This window comes from Amblyomma mixtum, chromosome 5 (assembly GCF_055824585.1).
Source record: "Amblyomma mixtum isolate Tamu chromosome 5, ASM5582458v1, whole genome shotgun sequence".
Classification (NCBI taxonomy): Eukaryota; Metazoa; Arthropoda; class Arachnida; order Ixodida; family Ixodidae; genus Amblyomma; species Amblyomma mixtum.
Genome location: NC_143016.1, coordinates 49,937,409 through 49,965,100, shown reverse-complemented (window position 1 = coordinate 49,965,100; position 27,692 = coordinate 49,937,409). Strand labels below are relative to the sequence as shown.

Here is a 27,692-nt window from a genome sequence, read left to right as displayed (position 1 = left end):
ATGCCTTCTCCCCTAGTCCTGGTCGGTGCGTGTGTTTTAGCCCTGTCGGTTCCATTGGATCCGGCCGAGGCAAAGCACAACGAACAGAGTGAGCACCCAGATGCTTTCGAGGTAAGTTCGGCCCGGCTCAGTACGATTGGGAAGGCGCCATTTCTGCGAAACACCGGTGTAGAGAGCTGTAAATTCGCTTGAACTATTGCGGCAATATACAAGCAAAGTGCTTTGCATGCCCTGCCCGTTAAGAAGTCAATAGGCACATTAAGAACTACGTTAAGGCACCTTAATGAGTACGTTAAGCCGTAATAGGCAGGCCGCCAGACTCCCTCGTAACTCGATGCGGCAGTAGGCGCTGACGAGAAAAATCGAAGTATGTCAGACTCATGGGCTCTCACAGGCACACTTCGTTGCCGTTGGAATCACAATGGCTTTTGGTGTCAGCCTAGGTCTCTTTCTTTATATCTGAGAACTTTCGAGACACGCCTTTTATTTCGTTTATATGACCTCGAAGCTTTGTACAATCAGTCGTGCGGGATCATGGGTTTCCGTTAACGGGTTTAGAATGTCTGACGAGCGTACGCAAAATAAATGGCTTTGGTTGGCGAACTAAAAGTAATTCCTCTTTGTAAGTGGCTGCACGCGAAGAGCAAGGAGAAAATTAGAGAGGACACTCAAACTCCGCTTTGAGGGTATGGCGCGATAACGTAATGGGAAACGCGCGGGACTCAAGTTGCAGTCGTAGTTCGTCGCAACATCATTCTCGACAAATCCAATGCCACGAATGCCAGCATACCTTCCCCACGAAACGAACGGACAGCAAGCCGCAAGTTTCGTGATGAACGCGCCTTGGATGTACGCTGCGTTGCTCGCTGCTCACTGCGTGATTCTTGGGTCCCCGCACGGCCCAACTGCGCCCGAACGAGACGAGTGGCAGGCGCTGCCGTCGCGCGCTCTCTGTTGGGCAAGTGGAGTGCATTGCGAGGAGGAGGAGGAGGGAGAGGTTTTAGTGGGCGCCGCCTGGTGGCGCTACGTGCTCGCCAAGCGAAGAAAAAAAGTAGAGGAAACGCACTTCACTACCCGCATAACTGCGACTTCTGTAATTTCCTTGCTGATAATTACTAATATAGACTGCCGTACATGTCTCTAAAGCACCCTTCTAAGACAACATCGTAATCATTAGACACGCCTTTGCTCATTCCAAACCATCGAGCTGGCGTGGCGGAGTGGTTAAGCGTGCTCGTCTCGCAGTCCGGAGGCCCTGGCTAGATTCTCCAACTCACCCAATTTTCTACTCGGTTTTAATTATTGATGCATCTGCGATTTTTCGCTCACGGCCAACGCCACCAATGCCGACACCGGCTTATCTGGGACACGGGGCTCTTAACGCTATGACGATAAAAGCAAACAAACAGTATAACATCTGTAATTATCGATTCCTTTCCGGGAGCAAAACGGCTCAAAGGTTGAATCAACAGCGAGGGAAAACTTCTGTTGCGCCATTTAACTGCTTGTATGTAGGTACGTGGAAATTTGGAGCTGTCTAAACAAGTGGTCTTGATGCTAAATGCTCGTGGTCCCCCTTCGTAGACAACAAGAACTAGCGTCATCTGTTGGGCACTATAGTGAGAACAATGCGTAAGTCAGGGGGCCATATTTAACTTGAAGTTTTAAGTAAAAACTAGAAATTGCAACGTTAATTTTGCCACTGAATCGTGACCATTATGGCCTACTTTTGTTAGAAAAATCTCACCACATGCAATGCTTCCTCGTTCACAACGAGTAGCTCGAATTCCGACCGAAGAGAAATTCAGTGTAATATACTGAATACTTGAAATTCCCGCGGTGATGCTGTGTTCTGTAATGCCGGCACTAGATGACAGCTTTGTATACTATTCTAACGGATTTCGTCAAGTCAAAGAGGGACAAGGCATGTATGAAAAGGGCAGACATCCCCTACATTCATAAAGTAGCCCATAATCTAAAACATGTAGCTGGGAGGTTTGAAGTCGAAGTTGTTTTTTCGGCACCTTGCAAGTTGAGCGGGCTTTGCCGGGCCATCAGAAACTGTAGTGAAAGTGTATTAGGAGTTAGTCCATTTAAATGCCGTGTTACTCACAGGTCACCGTTGGTGGAATGCGCATGCTCTGTAGTCTACGAGCTTCCACTATCGTGAAAAAAAGTATACATTGGTCAGACAGGCCGATGTATTAATGTTCGCCTGAGGGAACATCTTAATTCACTATCAGACACCAGATACTCTCATCTGAAAGATCATTGCCGCGAGTGTGGGAAGGAAAATGATAAAAAACAGAAAAAGTGCCGCCCTTTGGTCACAAAAACTAAAATTTTGTTTAGACACCGGGATAAATTGACAAGAGAGATTATGGAAGCTTATTTCATACGAAAGAAGGAATCACAGTGTATCAGCCAGCCTTCTTTGGCATTAGTTAACAAAGAAGTATCGTTTTTAGATAATTCATGACTTGCTTCATTTTGGGGATTCAGGGGTGTTTTTGTTCAGAGTTCACCACGTGGCATATTGTGCGTTTGATGGTCTTGGTTCCACTAGACCAATGGTAGTTGCTCTGTTTGTTCACGTGAGTGTGATGTATATATGTTTTCGTTTTTCAATAAAAAAATTCAGTTTCGAGTCAGCGCTCGTCTTTGTGTCCTCTTCCTTTGTCCGTCGTTTTGTTTCGCGCTGTTCCCTCCCACGATGTTTGTATACTAAAAACGTTTGCCCACATTTACTGGGCTTGTATGCGAGGCATCACTTGTTTGAGAGATAAAGAGAAAGCGATAGAGAGTAGAGTTAAAATTTTTTTCAGAAAGAGAAAATTTTGGGTCAAGGCATTGGGATAAAAGAACGATTGAAGGTTACTTCCTTCGATCCAACGAATGTCGTTAGATACTTTATTAAATGAAGTAGGACGGAAAGAAAAAGGAAACACCACAAAGGACATACTTCAACTGACTTGAGCGCTTTATGGTGTCTTTGCATTCGTCCGTGTTCATTTTCTTAGCGCTATGATCGAGTGAAACATGCGGAACCAACTTGCCCCAAGTCAGTCGTGAGCAGAGTCTGTATGGATTTTTAACTCGAGGCCTGGTGTGCCCGCCATGCAAATTTTTTCGTAAAGAAGACTTAAATTTTTTTTTTACAAAATGACAAATTACACATGAAACAAGTAATTGAGTTAACGTGCTCAAATATTAATGTTAGCCTCTTTGGTACACCGAGCTGCAAGTTCCTGCCTGGTAAAAGAACCGCGTTTGGTGCAAACCATAACACCTTCCTAAAAACGGTTACACTGAAGCACAAATATTATAATAAAAAACTCTGCAGTTGACAGGAAGTAGAGCGTTATTCGACAAAGCACAACTAGATTAAGTATTTAACATTGCATACTAAGAAGATAAAAGAACAACCAGAAAAACTGCGTCTCCTTGCGGAATTTCATGTTTATTACTTTATACCAAGAAAGGCTCTTGTCGCTTTTCTTAAACATAGCGTATTTGCAGACATAAAGAAGGAAGCCCATGAAATGTTTGATATATGGATGGGAGCCTTATATGGCACTGGGAGAAATTTATCTTTCAGGCCTAGAAGGCCGACTGTCTGCGCTGAGCAGACATGTCCTAAGACCAGGAGGGATGTCTAAAGCTGACAAGGATCGCAAACCACGGTACTGCATGCGTCTTGCAAACACAAAAGTGAACAATGTGCAAGCACTTTGCAACGCGCAGTTCACCTTTTGCAATAATAACATTATCAGCTAAGCTCATCATCCCTTGTTCTCAGACTTTTTGTGAACCCACAGTTCAGTTTAAATCGCTTTAAAAGATATGTAATTCATTCAGAGCCAATAACACCCCTCACACTAAACACAATCTAGTCGTTTGGAGTGAGTGAGTGAGTGAGTGAGTGAGTGAGTGAGTGAGTGAGTGAGTGAGTGAGTGAGTGAGTGAGTGAGTGTGAGTGAGTGAGTGAGTGAGTGAGTGAGTGAGTGAGTGAGTGAGTGAGTGAGTGAGTGAGTGAGTGAGTGAGTGAGTGAGTGAGCGAGCGAGCGAGCGAGGGAGCGAGTGAGCGAGCGAGCGAGCGAGGGAGCGAGCGAGCGAGCGTTTAGTGAAAAGAATGGTGGCTGGAGATCTGTAGGTGGGCCCCCAGTCCATGGCTCCGGAGGCTTTTGCCAACACTCTGGCAATCAGAAGGTGCGCTGCCTGGTCGTCGAAGTGTGTGGTGGTCAGATTCACGTCCAATAGCTCCGGGGCCGCATTACGTGGCTTTAGATGTTGGGGTTTTTGGGAAAATGTCCATGTGATATATGTTAAGGTTGGGGTGTCGCCGCACCTTTGACATTTTTCTTCGTAAAGTGTTGGGTGTAGACAGTGTATGTTTTGCAGGTTGGCAAGAGGTGAGGGAAAAATGAGGGGGAGGGTAGAGACGTCTATTAAGGCGTTGGGTATCGAGCCAAGCGGCGAAGTGAGAGGATAGAGGATATAGGGCAGGAGGCAATGGCCCCACTCGATGAGTATATTTTTGAGGTCAGGTGTCCGCCCTGACATTGCCATGAAGGCTTTCGTGGACGGGGACCCAGGTGACGACGTGGTGTTGATGGAGACTGTGTCCCAAGACGCGGAATGCCTGTCGTGGGACGGGGCTGCTTGTACAGGCTCGACAGGCGGCTTGAGAGCCTGCAGATATGTGAGTGCTGATGGAGTGAACGCCATTCACATTATGGCGAGAGCGATGGCGATCGCTTCAGCGGCGGTAGGGTCTGGGGCTCGGACGGAGGGTGCAAGAAGTGAAGTGTTGATGTTGTCTACGGCAACACACGGGCAAAGTATACTCCCCGAGGTCTAAGATAGATTTGCTTCACTTAAAATACAGAATAGAAAACGATAACCACAGAACCAAATTTTCGCTTCAAATCAGGGGAGGTTGTAGCAGCTACGAAGATATTCACCAACATTTCGATCTCTTCTACTGGCTAGCCTCAGCATCTACGGTGCTATGTTTAAAATCCTCATCTTATTGCTAACTGTATCAAGAAAACACAGCTGGATTTAATGATCTAACCCTACCCGCGACTGCCCTAGATCTACAAAGAAGCGCGCTAGAGATTAGCTTACTCGGTTTTTACTGCAAATATGTCAGTTCTTATTTAGATTTCATATAGCTTGATTGCAGACTATACACGGCTATCTTGAGTTATTGCTCTTCTAATAAGCATTAGGTCAGTAATTATGCTGTTCACTTAAAGATAAGGACAGTTCTCTCGGAGCAGTGTATACAATGATATAACGCTGCGAAACTTCTCATAGGGTCTATGTATAATAATAAGAGGTCCGCTGCGATCAAAATTCGCATCCTTACGGATTGTCATATCGCGCGTGGTCAATTACCTAAATGACGTTCATGTTGAAAACACAAAAATTTTTATAAACACGCAATCACCTGAAAAGAAAATGAGTGAAACAGATGCATTCGGAAAGATTAATAGGTATCGTTGTCCTGCATATAACATAAGGCAACAGCTTCTATTCCCTGCCTATTTGGGGCCGCCATCCATAAGCACCCGGAAAGTGGCGACTGGGACAGGTCACTTTTTGAAACTGATGTTCACAGTTACATTTGCCAAGCAAAACATTCTGTTCATTGCCTTTCGTTGTTGTCGCAGATGTTCGAATCTTATCCTTCGGCCATCGCCATTTTTGATCAAGATCTGGATGGAGATCTAGACTGCGTCAAAGCCGTTCGGACCGAATTTGATAAAGAGTCCAAGAGGGCGACGTACGTGTGGGTGATGAAAGGAGAGAATGGACAAGCAGGGTAAGTGTCATACTAGTGGGTTGAAACGGAGTTTGTGCAACAACGTCGAATGCAGTACATAGAATTTGCGTTCACAAAATTTCCTTTCCTGAAAACTAGTCCTCAATTTGATGCTCAATATGCACTTGTGAAAGAGTACGACTGCTGCAAATAATTTTTGAAGCAATATCACGGAACGATTATTTTTGTTCCAAGCTCTACTTCTTTCTGTTTGTTTTTAGCAAATTTTATCCAACGTACCAAAATATACAATTTATGATTGGATTTTTATTATGCCTAAATGTGGACGTGCTCACAGAAAAGGTACTTCATGTTGGGGTCATGAAGCGAGAAGTCACGTAATTCTATATTTCTCTTGCGTGAGCACGAGTAATTAAATAAAGACGCTCAGTACAGTCAGAAATATATCGCCGTCCACTCGAAGCTCGATGGAAACTGAGATGCAACATGATGCTCGGAGGGACCCTTATCGATTGCCTCGTCTCAGTTACATGGTGCTCAATTGCTACCAGATGCGCTTCACTCGCTACTTTGGTAAGTGTAAGAAAGTCCATTAAGGATGCCTTCCACTACGACTGTGGACGAGGAAAGCAAATACCCACGCTAGACAAGGTGGAAAAGAAAATGAGGAAAACATGCGTTCAAATGCTTATTCCAGAACTGTCAAGCACGGAAATCCTCAGTACACCACACCGAAATTTTGAGCATCATCACTGATGGTACCGTGTTTCCACATTTCGTTTCTCTGATGACACGCTCCGCTTTCTTATCACGTGACTCTGCCGCGTATGATGACGCGTTCAAAATGGGAGCGAGGGAACTTAGGCGTCGTCTAAAGACTTTTTTTCTGATTACTCGACATCTTCCAGCCGCCGCTGTTTCTGAATCCAGGGAGCAAGGTTGTATCCTAAGATGCTTTATTTTTCTCCTTGAACTAATTAACAATATTCTTCAATATGATGAAAAACTGCATGCGCTTATAGACTCTTATGCGCCAAGAACAGTTTGCGCAGTCAAACCTTTGCATTAAAATTGAAGTCGGAGCCTTTCGATTTCGGCTTCTTGCATCTCAAGATCTCCATAAGTAACTGCTATCGTAATTTCGGTGACATTTTGTTTGGTCACTGACGCTCCATTTTTACAACAGATGCCAGGCAAAACATCGTTCTAAACTCACCGCTTATTTATGGCGATGTTCGGCGCTCGATACGGTCTCTCGTTGTGTGGTTTCGTTGCTATTACTAAATCGACTTTAAAAAAACCAGGGGAAGTTCGATAATTTGGGCCAAGAATGATATAGATAATTTAACAAAACTTCTGTTATGCAGTTTCTGATATAGATTTTCTGATATGGTATGCAGTTGTGATGTAAATATGATCCCCGAAAATCAGCTACAGAATCGGCGATCCAATAGATATATGTACATGCACTACCAGAAATCGCTTCAGCAGGCGCTTCTAAACAATCGGAATGATTGGAGGAAGCATGCAAATAGTGTATTACATTGGCGAGTGCTTTTGCTTTGTGGCATCTCTCCGATTTCACCTGCGGCTTTATAGCTATTTTCTGGACCCTGGCTTTCTTTATAGAATATCAGTTGCATGTAGGCGGAAAGTGGACAAAGGGGTTAATTGCCCGTTACTGTATTTTTTTTCTAAAAATAAAATTTAACTACCATTTCAAGTCTTAAAATAATTGGCAGGCCAAGTTTTATGGCTTGCGTGGGAAAAGTAAATCCGAACGCACTACGAGGCGTCACGACAGTTACGCATTTACTGTCATTGTCATCCGCACTCTCATTTCAGGACCAATATAACTTACCACATGAAGCCTGGAGCCACACCAGAAAAGGCAGACTACCTTTTGGACGACTGTAAGTATTACACTCATGAACTCATATTTCAAGAGTATGCAAACTCTATCTTTCGCCAGGTGTCGGTGGGTGGTTGTAATAAATTGCAACCTTCTGATTTGAATAAGACGCAACATAAACGACACAAGCGACATAAGCAAGCAAAAGAAGAACACGCGGCTCCTGACAATCACTGTGTCTTCGATGTTGGAACTTATTGTGTTTAGGCATGCAGTACCAACCGGCCCGACAACATACCTTGCCAAAACAAATTTCGCACTTCGAATAAGTGACACTTTTTGTTATTAGTCTATTAATGCAGGACATCCTTATAAATTCTGTGCACATTGCTTGGTATAGGACATTATATTGAGTAAGCACCTTAAGGTAGAATGCCTTTGAAGGGAGGGAAATATTTCTTTATTTTGAGGGTCGATGAGCGTGATCACGGAACAGTGTGTTCCAAGGCGCTACTATGTCTTGGCCTTTTTCAGGAGCCAAAGCAGTGATTCGGAATGTGACTTTTCTTCAAGTTTTGACTAAGAGCGCTGTGATTTGTTAACTCCCCGCAGCTGACGGCCCATGGATGACTGCTGTTTTCCCTTATTGGAACAAGGACTGCCTTGTGCTTGACATTCCATACAAGGAGACCGAACGTAAGTAATAACAGTGGATTTGTACGACACCCAACATTGGACATCTATCACCCTATTTTTGTTGTCACGATGGTAACACTGCGCTTAGGTGAGCTTACACATCGGTTATCTTCCTTTGAAACTTTTCTAGCCACTCACTGAAAGCACTTAGAACGTACAGAAATTAGGGTGTGCTTGCTCCCAGGTGCCTCACATCAGCCAATATACTGATTCGCCCTAATGCAGCAAATTGTATTTCACTAGCCAAGCGCTTTGATGAGGCATAATTAAGTTGTCAGTGATGTTAGAGATTATCAAATTATGACAGAAAAAGAGACGACGTGAAAACCACAGCGCAAACATGTTGATTAGTTAAAAAGCTTGGCAGGGCAAAGTACTGACGAACGCAATGATATTGCAGCTGCCCTCCATCTCTACACGTTCACTTTCGTGTGTCAACACCGCATGTATATTGTTGTTTTCCTCCAAACAGAGTGCATATTGTGGGTGTCGGAACAAGCCAAGGATCACGTGCCACAGGCATGCACAGAGAAGTACAAGGACATCTGTGACTTTGGAGTGCTAGCCTACGACAAAGAGAGCTGCGGCGGCGAAATATAGAATGGTCTTGAGCCTTCCAAGCCTGCAAGACCCCGGTGATGGCATTTCTTTGATACTTCACTCTGTGGTTTGCCACAGTCAATGCAAATAAAGGTGGTGGTAAGACCGACTAGGGCGTCGTATTTAAATGGATACAGGAAAAATTCACAATGAAGTAAATTTTACAAATGAGGTGATCTCGGTTCTTCAATCTGGGCCTTTGAGTAAGGGTAAAATAATGCTGTGAAGAACCTCGGCACGAGCTACTGTCTCGAAATTGGTGGACTCTTTTTGCGTGAGCACTACAGCCGAAGCTCTCTCTGGGACGCCCTGGAGCAACACATGTTGTCGGACTTGTGGTTGTATTCTCAGTAAAACCGGAAGGTCTTCATCAACTGGCCAACTCGAGAGAGGAAACGGGGAGACCGATACCCACGAAAAACTTTTCGAGGGTGATCATCTCCGAAAACAACTAGCATCTTGGCGTACGTACAAAGAGATGCAATTAGCTATTCAAAAGTTCAAGCGTCCGAGTAAGTTCAGAGAAAAACAACTGGATGATGAAGCCTCGAGTGGTGGTGTTTTTTCGAAAGTGGTTTTTCTCGAAACATTACCCCAAAAATATGCTTGGATCTTATACGTCAGAATCGAGGCTGAATAGCATATTCCCCCAATCATCACGCAAAAGTGTTTATAAATCTCATTTTTGAAAAGGCAGTCTAGGTAGAATATCTGAAAACGATGTCTCTATAGCATTTTCAGCTAATCGCTCAACAAAACATATCTTTTAAAAGAACATATCTGGTAACGGGTCCCGCTAATATTCGCGGCATATGCAGCATGCTGTAGTTTATAGTTGAAAGTTTTCCTCCAAGAAGAAATTTGAAGTAATACTTGTGTGTGTTGTTTCTACCGTTGGTCAGTGTGTGCGACCCTTACTGCCTTATTTGGGGAAAGTGCACTTTTCAACTCAACGAAATAGTTCACTCAAGCCTCTAGCCCTGCACTGCTTTTGCGTCATTCTCGTCTAGAGCGCTCAAGTGACGCACTCCCCTGCCTAAAATTCGACTCCTCATCGCAGCTTACAGCGTTTAGAGGCATCTTTTGTTCTGAAATAGAGCCGCACAGACTAGCCAGGAAAGTGGGTAGAGGACTCTGCCCGGAAGCCGTGGGCTGCTTTCTGATTTCCGTTTTTGTTCCACTTTTCACACTGCTCGATTGCTCTTCTCAAGGGTGACGCACACTGTACATGAGCGGTTAACACATTGTGACGCAGAGAGAATAAGTGTATCTTGTAAAGCAAGAAAAATTATAAACCTCGAAGAGTTGGAAGTTCTTTTTGATGAACATATGAGCCCAAATTTTGCGTACATTCTAGGAGGACACCCTCAGATAAGTGCCTGAGAAAACAAAAAAATCGCAACAATGCTTCTTCGCTTTTAAATTATCGTCATTGCACAGACAATGCTTGCGGGACGACATATGAGAGAAAACAAATATCCTGTTGCGCCGTTCTCGACAGCATACGTGAGATGGGATGAAGGCATTTTATGTCGCCTCGTGTGCTAAACGTGGACCCCAGCCATCACACGCGCACTACCAGTGAGGTACTCATTTGCGCAATGCAACCACATTTGTAACAGCAAAGGATGCACTAAACAGACACTCAGGCCACATTTCATTAATTTATCTCTCCTACAACGCCGAACAGGGACGCCTTCTTAACAGCGATGTGCTCTACGGCATTTTGTTATGTGATAACTCGGTCGCGAAATTCAAGAATGCGAAAGGCGTTTTTCAGCCATACTACCTCGAACAGCTGGGGCTGTAGTCGAGCCAGGCTCTTGCGGAGTTTTTCCAATGTATCGAGGTGATACTTGCCGACCCAACAAAGATCTTTCACAGTAACGTGCCCAAATATGGGCGACTTTTTTCTAACATAGCTGGCCTCCACTTCCGAAGGCGGCTGTTTATTTGCGCTAAGTCTCTCGAGGCTTCCACTGTTTATTAAAAGTTCTATCGCAAATGGAAAACCTGCAACAAAATTCTTATTTCCGCCATTGCAGTTTGTTCTTGTTGTTTACAATAAAAATTATGCCCCATACATAAACCATATGAGAGTTACAGCCTAATATCCCAAAGCTTAATTTTCTCACAGTACACCCAAAACTGGTGCACCGGGAGTGGTACTGCAGGCAATATAGTTCTGTCATTTGAAAAAAAAAACATAACTTTGTATTGGTGGCCTGGAACGACTTCTGACAAAGCGCTTTTCACAATCATTATAAGCGTTCATTTGAATCTATCCCACTACAATAAAGGGCGCACTCAGTCACTACAACTCCTATGCTGTAGCGAAGCTTTGTGAACTACACCCAGTTTAACGCAATCTCTTCTGTGTGCGCGGGAGGTAGCTGCGTACCTTGCCGGGTTTAAAAACGATGCTTTTCTCGCAGGTCCAAGTTAATTGTTTTGAGACCCTATACTACAAGGTGGTATGTTTTAAACTCCTTCTGGGCACGGCAGGTGAACATTCCCGAATTCATTTACAGTTGAACCTCGTTGTGACGAAGTCGAGGGGGGCCACGATTACTTACTTATAGCCGTAGCTTCGTTTTAGGAGCGTCGAACAGAGATGCGCAATTTCTGAGTAAACTGCTGGAAGTTTGTGTGTTTAAGTCTCGCCTTCGCCTCTCATATCGTCACGTTGTCGTGACGGCAGTCCAGCGGCCAGGAAGACACCAACAAGACTTGTAAACGAAGCTCTCTATTCGGGCTGACTTGCGCCCGCAAAAGAACTGAATCACTCGTTGGCGGCGTAAGCAAGAAACGTGCTCGTCCGTCGTCGAACTAAGAATGCCCGCTGCTCGCGGCATCGCTCAATTTAAAGCCACCAAGGAAACTTTCAGATAACAGGCCAAAATCGTCTACAGTAATCTGGAAAAACGTAGATGCAGCTCTTCATGGCTGGATCAATCGAGATTAGTCCGGTCGCTTCTCTCGTCACAAACAAAAATGGTAACACCCCTTTCCTGCTGCCTTGAGCGCGAACGAACGGACACTGCAATGATACGTGGCAATATGCTGATGCGATACAGGGCTTCCTGAAACTGAACCACCAAGCCCATGTATTTACCTCAGCTTGAGCCCCACTTACTAGGGGCGATTCCGAATCTGCATTCTGTCGTCGCTAGCACTCACCTTCGCAACGATGTTCGCAAAGTTGCATAGTGCTTCCTTCGACCTACTCCTCCGCTTCGGCAGCAAGAGAGAGTGACTACGCTTTGACAAGACACGCTTAACCGTAACCTGGCAATATGAAAGAGCACGACTTTTCACCACGCATATGGGTCGTAAATTCAACTAAGATATAGCATTGTAGCTATGACCAAGAGTGTGAAATGGCTCCAACAGCAAAACGAAGTGTCATTCTCGTTCGACAAAGTCAATGGAGCATCTGTCATAACATGCAACAGGTCTCCGTTCCAGCAATAAGAAAGGAACGATAGAACTTTTCCTTCCTAAATTGGCATTTACGCGCCGTAGGACTTTGCGGCTGCCAAGTGATATTGCAATGTGTTGTTTCCAAACGCGGTGCCTGACTTCGCCAGTTTTTTTACGCTGCTGAATTACGTCCCCTTGTGGTCTTGTGCCCTTGTGATGGGAGAAAGGCACTGTGTGTTCACGCCGGGTTATGACCGAGGGCGTGCATGTTTTGAAGGAAGCTCAAGGATAAGCGGCAAATTTTTTAAAAGTTATAACGCTTCCTGCGCAGGCTCTACAAATTATCAATGCCAAAAACTCTCGTTACCAAAACTGAAACTTTCACGTTTTTTCAAAAATATTATTCGCGTGAATTAATATGGAAAAGCAGGTCTTCCGCATAATTTGTGTTTAAAAAAGTCAAGATGTTTTTAAGAGATAAAGTAGGGTACAGATAAGCAGACAACAGGGAATGTCAATGACACATAACACCCCAGGTAAAATAAATCAGTAAAGAAATAACGAAACCATTTGTACGTTAAAATAGAATAAATGGCTACTTCACAAAGCGTAGTATGTGCCCTTTAGCATAATGGTTGACGAGGCCAAAGTATGCGTGGAAAGGTTGGTTTGTAGGTTTGCGTGAAGAAATACTGTTATTTTTTCGCTGAAGCTTTAAACGTTTAATTGATATTATCCGTCGAAAGGAAATCTATTTCAAGAAAATGACATGTACTTTAGGTTTAAAGTTTTGTACCCGGCGACCACATAAGTGACCACAAAGTTAAGCGAGCTTCCAAATTTTAAGTCTGACGCGTTGCTTCCAAACTATAACCAAATATTCGCACAAGATGGAAATTTCATAAAAGCTTCTCTATGCGGTAGCAGGTGCTACGTACGACAATAGCAGCAGCGTAGTATAAAGCACTGCGTTCTCCAGAAGTGCTTGCACGTAGTATGTTTCTGCCTTTACCAATGATTGCTTTCCTAATCTTCCATTCCGTCGGTTTTTTTTTCTTTATTCTAACTACGGAAATACCTGGCTTTGCTCATATACAGTTTTGTTGGATTATTGCCAGCGAAATTTTTGTCAGGGGAGTGATTGTCGGTGCGTCCAAGTACTTTCTCTTCAGGACTGTGAGGTTACTTTTGTTGCCAAAATTGGCACGTTGTTATCAAGCAAAGATCAGAAATTCTGCTTGAGAAGGTCAAAATGCAGATCGCCTCTGGTCTCCTGAGGGCAAAAAATGCCACGGAAGATGAAGAGTCTAGGCGAATATCTGTCTTTACTGTGTCGAACAAAGCGCCGCACACTGCGATGCAATAAGGTACTATGGTGCGAACCACATTACAGTCAAAGCGCCTCAACTGTAAGCATGGGTGCTCACTCATTTAGACTGCAAGGCAGCGTCCGCTGCGTCATTAAAATTTACGACTTGGAGCTAGTGGACAAATTTAATATTTGTTGACTTGGCATAGATCAGTGAATGTTTTCTCAACTTCTATTTGGTGATAGCTTACCTTTGATAGTTCATAAGAGATGGGTTATTTTAATGGTCCGGTTCATAAATTTATGTGACGGACATCATAGTGCTCAACGTTATATTTTAAAGATCTTTTTCCTGCTAGAATAGCGGTTATAAATAACAGCGCTTGGGCAGGCACTCACTTTATCCTGTCCTTATCAGCTTGGAAAGTGCGCTCTAACTTCTTAGCAAGTTCTTACAGCTGGAGGCACTTGTAAAACTGCATAACTTCTTTACACCGATAAAAAGGTTGCATAGTAATCGTCTTTATGTAAAAATAAATCGAACGCAACCAAAGGCTGAATTAACGAGAGCTACTTTTAAAAGAGAATCAAATCAGCACTCAACCATAAATACATGCCGGTTTAAAAATCTTGCAGCATACAGCAAATTTGGAAATATATTAATGTGCTCAGAGTGTCCTCATTATTCAGATTAGTGTTGTATTACACACCTGACGCGTATATTACTGCTCACAAAGTTACGATAAAAACTAAATTACCAAAGGCCCTCAGGCTATTTTCAAAATCTAAGTTCCTGTAATGTATGAATAACAAAGCTGCCTTTAATTTCTCCCCACATGCTTCAGCAACGAAATTTGTCCTGCCCACAGAGTGCTTGCTAATGTTTCTTTATGAAATCAAGCAGAAGGTCCCCAAAGCTCCCGATTAAATAACGCAGCCACATCGAAGAAATGGCCGAAGTTGGCCGATACTGTGATCCCTACGTCAAAAGTTGTGATTTGACTCCTGTGAGTAACGCCGACACTTCTTTTTGTGCTCCGAGAAGCAAGCGGAAACAACAAAACAAAGAACCTCGCATAGCGCTTACATGAAACAGGCATCGATACCTCTCATAATCCAGTGTTTTCACAAAGAAAAGTGTGTCTAAGTACAATTTGCCACAACCGTGTTTTTGAAAGATAAGGACCCCTTAAGTGAAGGAAATTACAATAACAGCTCAATTTTTAGAGTTCCGACATGTAGTGCCGACGACATGCAGACCATGGCGCCGGATGAGCGAGAATAAAGGGCTTTTCCAGTTGGAATCCCACTGTACAATCCAGTGACCACAATCTCTCGTTGGTCATATGGATTTGGGCAAAGCCGCTTGCGTGAGGTCCAACATTGCAAACTCGAGTTTCTATCTTTGGCTTGTTTCTCTACTGATGCGGCGCCGCTGAGGTGGTGCATGATCGGTGTTTTAAAGTTCTTTAAGTGGGTCAACACCGTGAAAGATATTGCGATGTTCGTACAATTCGGGTTATTGTGGGTTTGCGCCAAGTTAAAGCAGCAAATAGAAATAAATCAACTCAATTTCTACGACTAGGAAGCTACCACTCGATGGTGCGAACTGATCAGCTTCGCAGGTCGCTGCGCGAGAACACTTGTCTATCACTGCACTCGAACACGCCTCGTGTAAAACTGCAACACACTCTCACAGTGTGCATTGCACATCATCGTCTTCGTGCACTAATACTGCCAAGAAACTATTATTCGCCCTTGAGCTATGCATGTAGCGGTAGAGACAGAGAGATCTGCGCTGAATGCGTTGGCTTGGGCAACGTTCTGCAGAAACACGACACTAGAGCAATGGGCATTGGCGTTGACAACACTGCTGCAGAGACGTGGCAGCATAGGCCACCGGCGTATATCAGGGGAATTTGCATTTACGATGAAAAAGTTGTAGACGAGCCTAACTGGCTCCCTGGGTCAGTGGACATCTCAAAGGCGCTTTCAGTTCTGTGGCGGTGGTGCCCACCTGCGAAAAACTGCGCCTTCGCACAATATTATGTGCTTAGCAATGGTAAACCACCGGAAGTTTCTTTTCTTTTTTTGCTCACCGCTTGGCCATAAAACAAGCCTAGAAATTAGGCCAAGGAGAGAGTTTCAGACGCGTGCGATGGTTAAGCATCAGAAGTCCACTGCCGACACGTGCCTTCGAATACATCCAGGGTACAGCGTACTCACGTACTCTGAGTAGTTGCTTTTGACTTAACGGAAGAAGTTGGGCTAGTTGGTACGCATTCACTGAAAAAAAAGTAGGTGGACGCTTTGATGTTGACGTCGTTTTCTCCGCCCTTGCAAGCTTTCCCGTCTGTGCGCAGCCGTCCAAAAACGGGCGGACGCAACACCTCGCCTCGTCAGCACAGTATGTGGCATCAAGCACGTCAACAAATATGTTGAATGCTGTAAAATAATTAGTCTACAAAATTCCAACGACCTGCGGGCATGCTTGCATCAGCCAACCCGGCCGCTGCTTAAACATACGCCTTATGGAGCATAAGAATTTCTTTAACCAAGACCGCTCTAACCTGTCTGACCACTGCCGGGTATGTGACCGGCTAGGAATTTGTAAGCGATGTGCGCCAAACATTTTATGAACACCGCTGTTCTTTTTACACACCACAATCAACTCAGACGCGAACTATAGGAAGTGTATTACATCGCAAAATAAAACGACACTTGGATCACCACCCCTTCATTCACCCTAACAAGTCACGAAAAAGCTTTCCTTGATGACTCTTGATTTTGTCTCGCGTATTTCTTCTTTCGGGCCGATATTCACTGTATTGCTGTAGATCTTCAGTTGATGCGCCTGTAATCCGTTTCTGATTAGGATTCCTGGTGCGGCGTCATTGAACCTTAGTCTCTTGCTTTTTGGTATTTTCTCCTTTTTGTGTACATATTGCTGTTTTTTTCCCAATAAACCTTCATTTGCGAGAGGGCGCTTGTGTCGTGTTGTCGCCTTCTTCTCTTCGTCTTCGTCTTTTTGGCGTTTACCATGATTGATTTTATGTCTCATGTTAATTATGTCTCATTGAAACATTAAGGCTGGAAAGCTCTCTCAATGTCTAAACCAAAAAAACCAAGAACGTTAACAGCATGCGTACGTGAGGGGGCTGAAAACAAGACCTGAAAAGGCAACGCTGCCTAAGGAACAACAATGATGGCACTCCGCCCCTTAACTTTTTCACACGCTTATCTCGATCACGTGACCATAGATGGCACCAGGGCTGCAGGGTTCATTCGCAAAAACAAATGTCTCACGCCAACTTCCAGTGAGCTGTAGTACATGAGTTCTCAATTACTACAGGCTACGCCAAAAGCGGAGGGCTCAGTCTCTTAAAAATGAGTGTTAATACTGCAATGTAGCAGAGATAGAAAGTATGAAGAAACCGGATTAAGCATTAACACTGACTGCACTGTGTCGGGCGGTGCCGCTGTCCACAAATCAAGCGGTATCATTCATTTTGACAGTACTGTTTACTTCTGATGAAATTGCCTTTCATAACAAAAAAATACAAGTGTAAAAAGTTCCATTTCAAAAATTTTAGTGGCACTGTAATTGCTTGTTGGTACGTCTGCAGACAAAGAGATAACGCGAGAGGAATGAGAACGTCAAGCGTTCGATGAACCGGCATGCGACGTGGAAGCTGCGTGCGCCTGTGGTGTTTTATAATTACCTTAAGCATCATGCTGGCACCGTACTGTGCATTTCGGTCGAATCGATGTCTAATGGTAATAGATGTCCTTGACTTCCTTTCCACCGCTTCTACGAACCCTTTGGAAATTGGCGGCCGCATTCCCGCTTGCGTGCTGCAACGGAAGCAAAACACCATTTAAAGCATCCTATCCTGATGAGAATCAAGGGAAATTTAATGTACACCTGCTTTCTGCCAAACTCGCAGGGTTGTAAGGTAGAAATTATGCTTGTGATACCAAAACAGGCCCATATCCAAATTTCTGAAGTAGAATTTCAAAATATTTCGAAATTTAGAAAACAGAAAAAATGTTTTAAAATCTTTGCAATAAAAAAAAATTGTTGTGCAATTCCCGACAGTTTCTCACTCACTCAGTGAGGTTTGGTGATGCAGGGAAGCACAAAAAAAAGGAACGCGTAGCAGCCGCGTTCGTATCGGAAATAACTACTAAATGGGGCTTTTATCGTAATTAAGGCATGCACTAAAGAAGAGCAGCGCATTAGTTAGATCACAGTTAAAAAGATTTCAGTGAGGATAGTTGTAGACCTGTCACAGCACATCGACTCCTCTGCAATTTGTGCTCGGCACACGGGGCAAGTTCGCTAGCTCCCTGTCGAACCACACTGAAGCCCACTCTACGCAGAAGGCGTAATTGCATGCTTGCATGATGGGTCGCTTGTAGTCATCTTGACATTAGAGGCCCGGTCACCAATGACTTTGTTTCTGTAACATTTACTGAGTTTCTTTAATTCACAATTTAAAAGAAATTCACCAGTCCCCTTTTCTAAGCTCTTGTCTTGGAGACATCTGCGTACTTGCAGAGCAGCTATACCCCGGAGATGATCATGCTGAACATCTTGCTCTTACGAGTGTATGACTCCGAGGAATAGTAGAGCCAGGAAAGCATGGGCATAATCTACCGGTACAGCAGCGAGCAGTTCTCCAGGAAAGCACAGTAGCAGCCTGGTCTTGAGAAAGGAGACATGCATGGCGGCAGGGTAAGAATCACTGCTTTCACCCGAGTACTGGCCAGCTTCAGCACAACGTCCCCGACGATCTATACCACTCCCAGGCCACAGATAGGTATTTTATACGGAGGAACCCAGCTAAGCGCATAGACGGGGCAGTTCTCTGCTAGTAGCAAGTACACGAAGCAGATGCAGGTATCATGCTGATGACTGCAAGAAGCAAGGTTCTTAGCTGGTGATTTGCCTGCTTCTGGTCATGCTTGATCCCAGAGTTGGCATGACCGATGGTTATGAAAAGTTCTATGATTATTAAAACAACCACACGATGGTCGAGGGACAAAGTGCATTGTAGAATGAGCGCAAAGGCGATATGTTTGTGCACAAACATTAGCATGGCACGATCATTGGGGTTGTTGTCCCACTCTTCGACCTCCGTAACTGTCTCGGGACTTGTGTCAGGCAGCTACCCGTTCAAGCCCATGAAGCCCCGCCGCTACTACTTCTGTCAAGTAATGTGTGTTCCACAATGGAGTAGCTGGTGGTGGTGGTGAAAAGGATTTATTTCAAGTTACACATAGATAGGTAGATTGGGAGGTGGTCTCTAGTGCGCCATCCCCCTCACAATACAAGGTGGGGTCCTATTCCGGGACCCCATTTGACTCTACCGCCGCTCGGGCACGCCGGACCATGGCCTGTTGGGCCGGAAGGTCGTGGCAGTCGAGCAGGGCCGCCTCCCAGTCCTCTCGGGTTGGGTTGGGGTGGGGGGTGAGGGAAAGATTTTTTTGGCATGCCCACACCATATGGTAGGGGTCAGCCACCTCCGTACAATATGCGCAGAGGCCAGAAAAAGAGGGGTCGAAAAGTTTCATGACTGCCGGGCACAGCAACGTATTTGTAAAAAGTCTTATCAGAAGACGCTCACCGGCTTTTCCCAGCCCCTAGAGGGGGGTCGGGTACTTGCGGTGAGAGTCTTGGTAGTGATTGCTTATATCTTTAAATTTTAAAAGGGGTTCGTTGTCCAGATCCGAATCGGCAAGGTCATCGCCAGCGGCCCCGGGAAGTGAGTCCGCGGGCGGCTGCGTCTGCAGCCTCGTTACCTGGTAGGCCTTGCTGGCCCGGAGTCCAGACTAAGTAGCGGAGCGTAGGATCTCGGTCCCGTGCCGCGTTCCGAAGTATTCGATAAGCTGTGAGAAAGACCCAACCCAGCTCATAATTTCGACAAGCTCCTTGCGAGTCTGATAGGATATATGGCGCCTGAGGGTGAGAGGCCGCAAGGGCGATGGCTACCTCCTCAGCGTGAGTTGCGCTGGGAGCTTTGAAAGTGAGCCCGTCCACCTGTATTTGCTGGTGTATGACCGCGGCCGTCTACCATCCCCCCCTTGAGCGGTGCGGGCCTGCCACGTCCGTATAAAATGCACCGTGTGTGTTGCCATAATGGCGGTGGAGGGAATCCGCCCGGGCCTGCCGCCGGCCATTGTGGTCTTCTTTGGAGATTTTCGTAGTAAGGGGTCGAACGTGGATGGCGCATCTCCACATTTCGGGCACTCGTACCCTTTCCTCGGTGTGGTGGTTGTGTTGAATGTGTAGTCGGTCCAAAAGGCGACGACCGGACGCGGTCTGGGCTAGACGCGTGTATTAGTTGGCGGGGCCTCTGCCTCCATGTTGATCACATATGATGTGCCCACGCCTGCATTGATTTCAGCTGAGGAAGAGGATGAAACTATGGTCGGAGAGCCGGATATTCGCCCATGGTCATGGAGTTGCTGTGCTTGGTGCCACAGTCGCCATGACGCCTGCGCCTGCAGGGAAGACTGTTTTAGCACAGGCGTCTGTCTGACGAGAACAAGATGGTTTTGCTAGTCACCATGTGTAGATAGTTCTATTTGTTTAAATTCGGTTTTGGCACAACAAAAAGTTCCTAGCGATTGTGATCGTGTTTCTGTGATGACTAATTGACATTTAGCGTTTAGCGTTTTGGCTCAGGCCAAATTGAGTAATTGGGAATTTTCTGTTGTGTAGCAAAAGTATTGCACATGCATCTAAATCTGACTGGAATTCGAAATTACGAAGTATTCGTCTGAGGCGAATTATGCTTTGGAGCGTTTGCTTGAGGTGGCTCCGGTTTAACGTACCTACTGCCCGACGGCGTCGCGGTGTGTGGGCAGCCAAAAGGAACAGCCACGAAACCACCGAATGTCAATTTGGACGAGCAGCGGTAGGCAAGCGGAGACCATTGGAAATTAACCGGCACAGCGTTCATGCCTTCCACTCGCGCGTGTCCCGGATGACTTCCAACGGTCCGGTAGTTTCGGATCACTGCGCAACGGAAGCTGAGGAAGTTCTCTCACTCGTTCGGGAAAGCGATCGCCAGCGCGAACCAGTCAGGCATATGGCCCGCAGTTTGATTTTTAGATAGCGGAACCTATTTTGCACGCTATGATTATTTCAACTTTTTTAAAGATATTGATCAGTCATACCCAGAACTGTTGCAGCTTCAGGCAATTAATACCCGCGTATAGCCGAACCTTCCGCAGACGCCGCAAATTGTTCGGCTAAGCGTGGAGGTACAGGCCCCCAAAATCAGTTGATATTTTTTTGCAAACGGACGTCATAGCTTCAATGTTGTCCATATCGGCGTGGTTTGAGTCAGAGCGACAAATTTTTATTTCACTCCTTCTGTTTTGCACGTAATGGGCTTGTGTAATGAAAAAGTAGACTAATTCGAAAACACCTTTACACACTCATTAGAATTACATACACACGCTCAAGCGTTTTGGTATTGCTACTTGGGTGAGATAATCAGGTTGTATGAATTCTCAAACTTTGTGGGGAATTCTTGCGAAAATTGGAAGCGATACTCTTCTGTCTTCTTGCGTATACAGTCGATACCTTTGATACTCATCTTCTCTATAGACCAGCGTATCAGGCTGATACGCGCCAAATAAAAGAGATTCTGCCATGTTTCAGTAAGCTATTTTAGGGATTCGTCTGGCAAGGGGCGAGGCCTGGCGTTGCATTAATTCTTACGAAGGTACACACTCTAGGTGTTACATACTGTAGATGCAGACGGTCATGCAGACGGTTAACACTGAGACGATTAACATAAAACTAAACTCGCATAAAAACTTCTGTACAAAAAAAAAACAAAACAAAAGGGGACGCTGCAAGGCGTTGGCGAAAACAGCTGCGTGCACGAGCGATGAGCCAGGACATGCGGACTATCAAATGGAACGGGCAAAGTATTGAAAGAAATATTTCAAGCTTTGCGGAACAATGAAAAGCCAGTTACACTTCAAATTTAAGCCATATTCTTAAATATTCACTTAAATCTTCTAATCTATGCGAATAAAAACCAGTCATGTGCCGCTTCTCGCAGCGAACTGTAAGACTGGTCGGCCAGTGTCACCAATATTTGAAGCGTTAGAGGCGCCGGGCGAGTCGGAGATGTCGGCGTGGACGCTGTAGACATAGGCTGGGCTCTGGCACAGGCCCCAGCCCCAATTAGAACCTCCGGTGCGGTGCCGTAGAAACGCAAAGCCGAAGAACTTGAGCAAAGTGCCTTATTCATGTTTTGCATAGTTAAATCCTGAAATTTTTAGCCGTTTTAAATATCTCGAAAAACGAATGAATATTTGCTTTGTTGTCGAGGCACGTTATAAAATATTAGTTTTTGTCGGTTATAAAATATGATAAATACGTCTCTAATCCTATACGAATAGTTGAACTTATAAAGTGGGGCACGTAGTCAGTAGATATTGATGATCCCCATAATGAATAAAAAATAGTCTCAGTGGGGCCAGAGGCCTGCTCACTCCTCGCTACGCCGCCGCCTTCTTATAACGAGTGTCCCCAGCTAAAATTAATCTAGACTTTGTAAAAGGCGGAGTGCCTTACATGAGTGAAGCAATCTGATTGCATTTTAGAGCCACGTGACCTTGTGAGCCGCATTTTTTATCCCGAAAACTTATTGAATCAGTTTAGTCTAATTGATGAATTCTTTATTTATAGTAGGTTTCTCAAATGGAGTGTTAATGCGGAAGTTATTTATCATCACCGAAAAATGGCAACTGAATTTTTTTCAGCAGGGTACTGCCGTATATACTTGATTTCACCGTGCCCTGAATTTTAACGCACGCCCGTTTTTCAGGGCAAAAGAAACAAAATTTCGGGTTGTGGGAGGCCTCACTGCGATTCCTTAACGAAAGAAAACCGAAAGATTTAAGGTGTTGGGTTTTTCTGTCTACTTTTATTTCGAAAGGCGTTCTGCGTTTTAATTTTTACACTTCGTTGCCGGCACTTTATGTAGACACACAAAAAACAGGAACAATTTCAGAGAGACGTCAATATGCGGCCTTCCTATCCTTGAGCTCCTGGCAGACGGACGCTCGGCTGCCTACAGTGGCATATGCAACGTCGCTTCCCTCAACCAACCACTTCAAACCGGATTTTACCGCTATTATCACATGACGCCACCTTCTTGCGCCAAAACTTTAAGTCCACCCACTACAAAGCCGTGCGACTATAATGCACCCTGCAAATGTGCGTCCGGTGAACCAACTGCTAAAATTTTCAGGGTGGGCAGGGAAGCCTGGCCAACATTGAGTGCCAAATTTTGGGGGTGGGCCTGGGCCGGGCTTAAGCCTGTAAGCAGCGGAACGTGGACCATGCTCGGACCATGAACGGGTGCTTTCATTGAACGGCCGCTTCATATGTTCCCATGGGATTAGCAAACGGCCGGTCAAACAGGTCATCTTAAGTTATTTATAGAGTGCGAAGGTCTTAATTTTCAGTAATATATCACGTGATATGTTGAGCAGACCGAAAAAAATGAAATCAAGGCAGATAACCCACATAATTGACACAGAACTGAATCTGAACCACTATGTTTTCCTGAAGCTAATTTGTTTGTTTGAAAGCCTCTCACATTACAAGTATTTTCGGTCTTATCGACACACTACTCTTGCTTGCCCAACCTCCTGGCATTGGGAGAAACGTTATGCATCATAGTAAACGCATAAGTGCAGCGTCCGCACACAAAATGCTGAAACGTTTCATTTTAATCAGTTCAGTATAGCTTGGAGCCATCAGAAACAGCAATCCTGCCTTCGCTATTGCTCTTTTGGTGCGAAGTTCTCTCCTCTGAAGGCATCACACTTGACTCCGCCACAGCCCACGCCTTTGCTCTGTAATTTTCAAAACTGGATACTAACGAGTCTCGTATCCCCTGGAAATCGTATTATTTCTTCTGTTTCGTAGTGGCGCTGCTACAGGTTTCTAGGAGCGTAGAGGAAGCGGCGCTTGCGAGCAAAGTCGGACCTTCTCTGAGGCACCTAATAAATGCTTAGTTCACAGCGCCTGTGTAGTACGGCTCTCCTTCCTTCGCTATTTGTGCTCGTGCTAAGTACTTTTCAAATGAGACTGCACGCTGATATACAGGGTGTTCGAAGATAGACATTCAGGATTTAAAAATATGTACAAAGAACAGAGCACAAGAGTTCTTTTCCTACATAGGATATGCGGCAAGGTGGAAGAAAACTTTGGGGATAACTGTCATTGTAATATCAGCAATTATCTGAATGGAATAAATTTTTGAATCACTGCTGTTAGCACACATGTTGTAATTAAAAACTTAGAAATTGGAGGAGGGTGGGCCGTTGATTTTGCAGAATTTTAATAACGAGCATGTGCCCTGAGCTCTGCGAGTCTGAAATTTCATCCGAATCCGTCTAATTACTCATACGAAACTGTAGCAACCGGCATGAAGCTCCTTCCTGGTGTTAGGCAGCTGTAACGTTTGACGCTCCGTCTGACGGAAAAGTGGAGTGGCAGATGACGGGGATTACTTTTCACTCTTGGCCAGCAGTGCGGTATCGCTGCGATTCTTTTCGTTTTCGTTTTTCATTCGTTAATACTCTCAGCCCCAAAAGGGCTTTGACAGAAGTGGAAAAAACAGCAAAATTGGCGGCGCAAAAACAGACACGTGTTCGGAAACACTGGTACACAACAGTTAATAGAAAAATGCCTTTAGACACACACATGAAAACAAAAATGCATCAGTTCAAAAACCCGGACAGCACTTGGCCTCAAAAATAACCCTACCTCTCATAGTTAGTGCCATACACAAACTTATCTAACCGCTGCAGGTAATCGGTCAGTCATGTACACAAAAAAACAGAGTCGGAAAGAGAGTTCCAGTCATTGCAGCTTCGCAGAAAGCAACTCAACTTAAAACAATTATTTCGTATGGTCAGTAATGGCATGAACTTACTATGGTGCGGCCTTGTGTTTCATTGGTTTTGATTTCAAAATAATCTGAGTTGTTTAATTTGAGACAGTTTTAAATAATGAGGTAAAGGGATTTCTATTTTCATACCTGGTTCTGGCATCTAGTGTCGCTAGTTCAGCTTTTTTACAGATTCCTGTTGAAGAAAAATTGCGGAGAAATTTATTATATTTATAGCTTGAAACAAATCGCTGTATCCTATCAAGTTTGACAAAATTGGTTGCGATGTGAGGATCCCATACTATTTTGGCGCAATCAATTACCGGTCCAACAAGTGTTTTGTATACAAGGCACTTTGCATAAGGAGTTGCATTCTGCATAGTGCGTCTCAGGTACTATACTGTTTGGAAGCTTTGGACAAAGCATGTTCTATGTGGGTATATTCAGCCTTTTCAGAATGGTGTATATGCCATACCTACGTATTTGTATTGGTCAACTAATTCAATTACCTACCCATTAGTCTGGTTAAAATTGAAGAAAATTATTGTTTCTAGTTGCCGACATGAACACAGATTGTTTAAACTTACACTCCATCTGCCCAGTCGCCCCATGATTTTGCTATTCTTTTGGAGATTGCAATTTAATTTGTTTTGATCATCGCTTATATTTATTTTACTGTAGAACAGGCAGCCGTCGGCAAAAAGTCTGAATGGAATATTAATTCTATTTTTGGGATTAGCCCCGCCGCGGTAGCTATGTGGTTACGGCGCTCGGCTGCTGACCCGAAAGACGCGGGTTAGATCACGGCCGCGGCGGCGGAATTTCGATAAAGGCGAAATTCTAGAGGCCCGTGTGCTGTGCGAATCAGCGCCCGTTAAAGAACCCCAAGTGGTCGAAATTTCTGGAGCCCTTCACTACGGCGTCCCTCATAGCCTGAGTTGCTTCGGGACGTTTAACCCCAATAACCCAAACCATATTTTGCAGATTATTAATCAAAGAAAAAAGAATAGTGCTCCTAAGACACTACCTTGCGGCACCCCAAGAGGCGGGAAGAATTTTAGGCTGTCAACCTCTTTTACATATTGCTCACGAGAAGATATATACGAGAGAAACCATTTTGGGAGGGTTTGATTTTTGAACACAGCACAATGCTTGGTGCGATACTTCATTGAATGCTTTCGCAAAGTCAGGGTATATTGTCCTTCATCACATACGCTTTAAATAGTGCCACTCATGAATAAACCGGATACAGTCCATTCTATTTCTGTTACGCTCGCCTGCCGCGCTACGCCCTGTACACCATCCTATCATTTTCTACCGGTGACAAGCTTTGTATCAGCGGGATCCTCTCTTTGCCACAAGAAGCTCGTCGGATTGCCCGCCTGCCATCCATTGCTTCACCAGAGCTCTTCAAGGAGCGGTACCATTGCCGCCACCAACACATTGTCTACGCTCCGCAAGATATGGTCTGTCTTGGGTGCCAGGTCAGGCGCTGCGGCTTGCACCAAAAGCTACTGGCCCACTACGATGGCCCTTACGTGGTTGTCGCCAAATTAGTGGAATCACATATCAGATTGCGCACTTCCCTTAAACTGGTAGCCGAAAACTGAACTATCACGTGTCGCTGGTTTGAAGCAATATCATTCTCTGGACATAACTCGTCCAGCCTGTTTTTGCTGCAAGGAAGAAAATGCACGGACGAGCGAAGACCCGCGTACAGAAGAGAAAAAGAGGCGGAAGTTGGGTCGGCTGGACGCTATCGGGAGCTGACATGGTACGCCTGGTACACCTGGCGTTAAAAGACCTTGAGTAACGGCTTCACGTCGGTACATATATTTTCTGTGCACATCATTTGAGGCAGCACCACGCTTTTCAGAGATTACATTAAGGTAGCATGTCTGGGCCGGGCTGCGAGACATTCCTTTACTCTGAGGGTCGATGTGCTTAAGCATGAGACACTGTTTTCAAAGTCGCTCTATGGCCTGTTTCAACGGCCAGAAGAGTGACTGGGAATGCAACTGTTATTGAGGATTGATAAAAGAACGTTCTCATTTTCAATTCACTACAGCTGACGGCCCTTGGAGAACTGCGAGTTCCTCTAGTCGGTTTAAAGAGAGTGCGTCGTGTTTGATAATCCCTACGAGGATACAGAACGTAAGTAACGATACTGTAGTTGTACGACGCTCAACATTTGACACGTATCGTCATGTTTTGCGCGGTCATGACCGTAGTAGCGCGCTTTATTTTGCTTACGCCTCAGTTATCCTTCCATGAAGCGTTATGTAGCCGCTTACTGAACACGCATGCTATGTACGAAAATAGGGTGCGCGTGCTGTCATGCGCCTCATTCCACTTTATTTTAAGATTCACACGAATGGAGAAAGTCATAATGCACTAGTATAACTCGTTAAAGAAGCATAATAGGGTTTGCAGGGACGTAACAAAGAAAAAAATTGTTGCAACGAAAGAAACTAAGCGAAAACTGAAGGTTAAATGCGTTCACAGTTTGAAGGTGTGCTAGGGCAAAGTATTGGCGCGCAAAATTAAATTTAAACAAACATCGATTTGTGTACGCCCACTGATGTGTGCGAACACCCCATATATCCTATTATTTTATTTCGCAACAGAATGCGGGTTGTGGGTGTTCCCCCAAGTCAAGGATGACGTGCCACAGAAGTGCACAGACAAGTTCCAGGAGATCTGTGGCTTCGGAGTCCTAGCTTACGACAAGGACAGCTGCGGTGAATTATAGAAAGTGATTATGCCTTACAACTCTACGAGGCCCCATGGATGACTTTTGTTTGACATCTAACTCCGGTAAATTACCGCAAATAAAGGAAGTGGTGGGACTGATTCGACGTCTGGGTAAGTGCGTTGACTAAAAAAAAATTCACTGGACTGAAATATATAAAGGCGGTTACGTAAATGCCTCACTATGGCTCGTTGCGAAGAGGTGAAACAATATATCGAGGAGCCTCGGCAGAAAATACGGCCCTGAGAATGGCTGACTCTGCGCGTGTTCAGCACAACAACGGGCGAAGCTCCGATTGACACTTGAGCAGCACCTGGCTTCGGGCTAGTTGGTCCATT

The 27,692-nt window shown here is 44.8% G+C and overlaps 1 protein-coding gene and 1 pseudogene across 1 annotated transcript; one reads left to right on the top strand and one right to left on the bottom strand.

The window, feature by feature from the left end:
• LOC149342099 (uncharacterized) lies at positions 1–27,354 on the top strand. Its single transcript, XM_089542092.1, has 5 exons — positions 1–111; positions 5,679–5,830; positions 7,637–7,704; positions 8,256–8,339; positions 27,230–27,354. The coding sequence occupies exons 1-5, from the start codon at positions 1–3 to the stop codon at positions 27,352–27,354; spliced, it is 540 nt and encodes a 179-aa protein (XP_089398218.1).
• Positions 17,915–25,213, bottom strand: LOC149342100 (E3 ubiquitin-protein ligase RNFT2-like; annotated as a pseudogene).
• Positions 27,355–27,692: the final 338 nt, after the last annotated feature.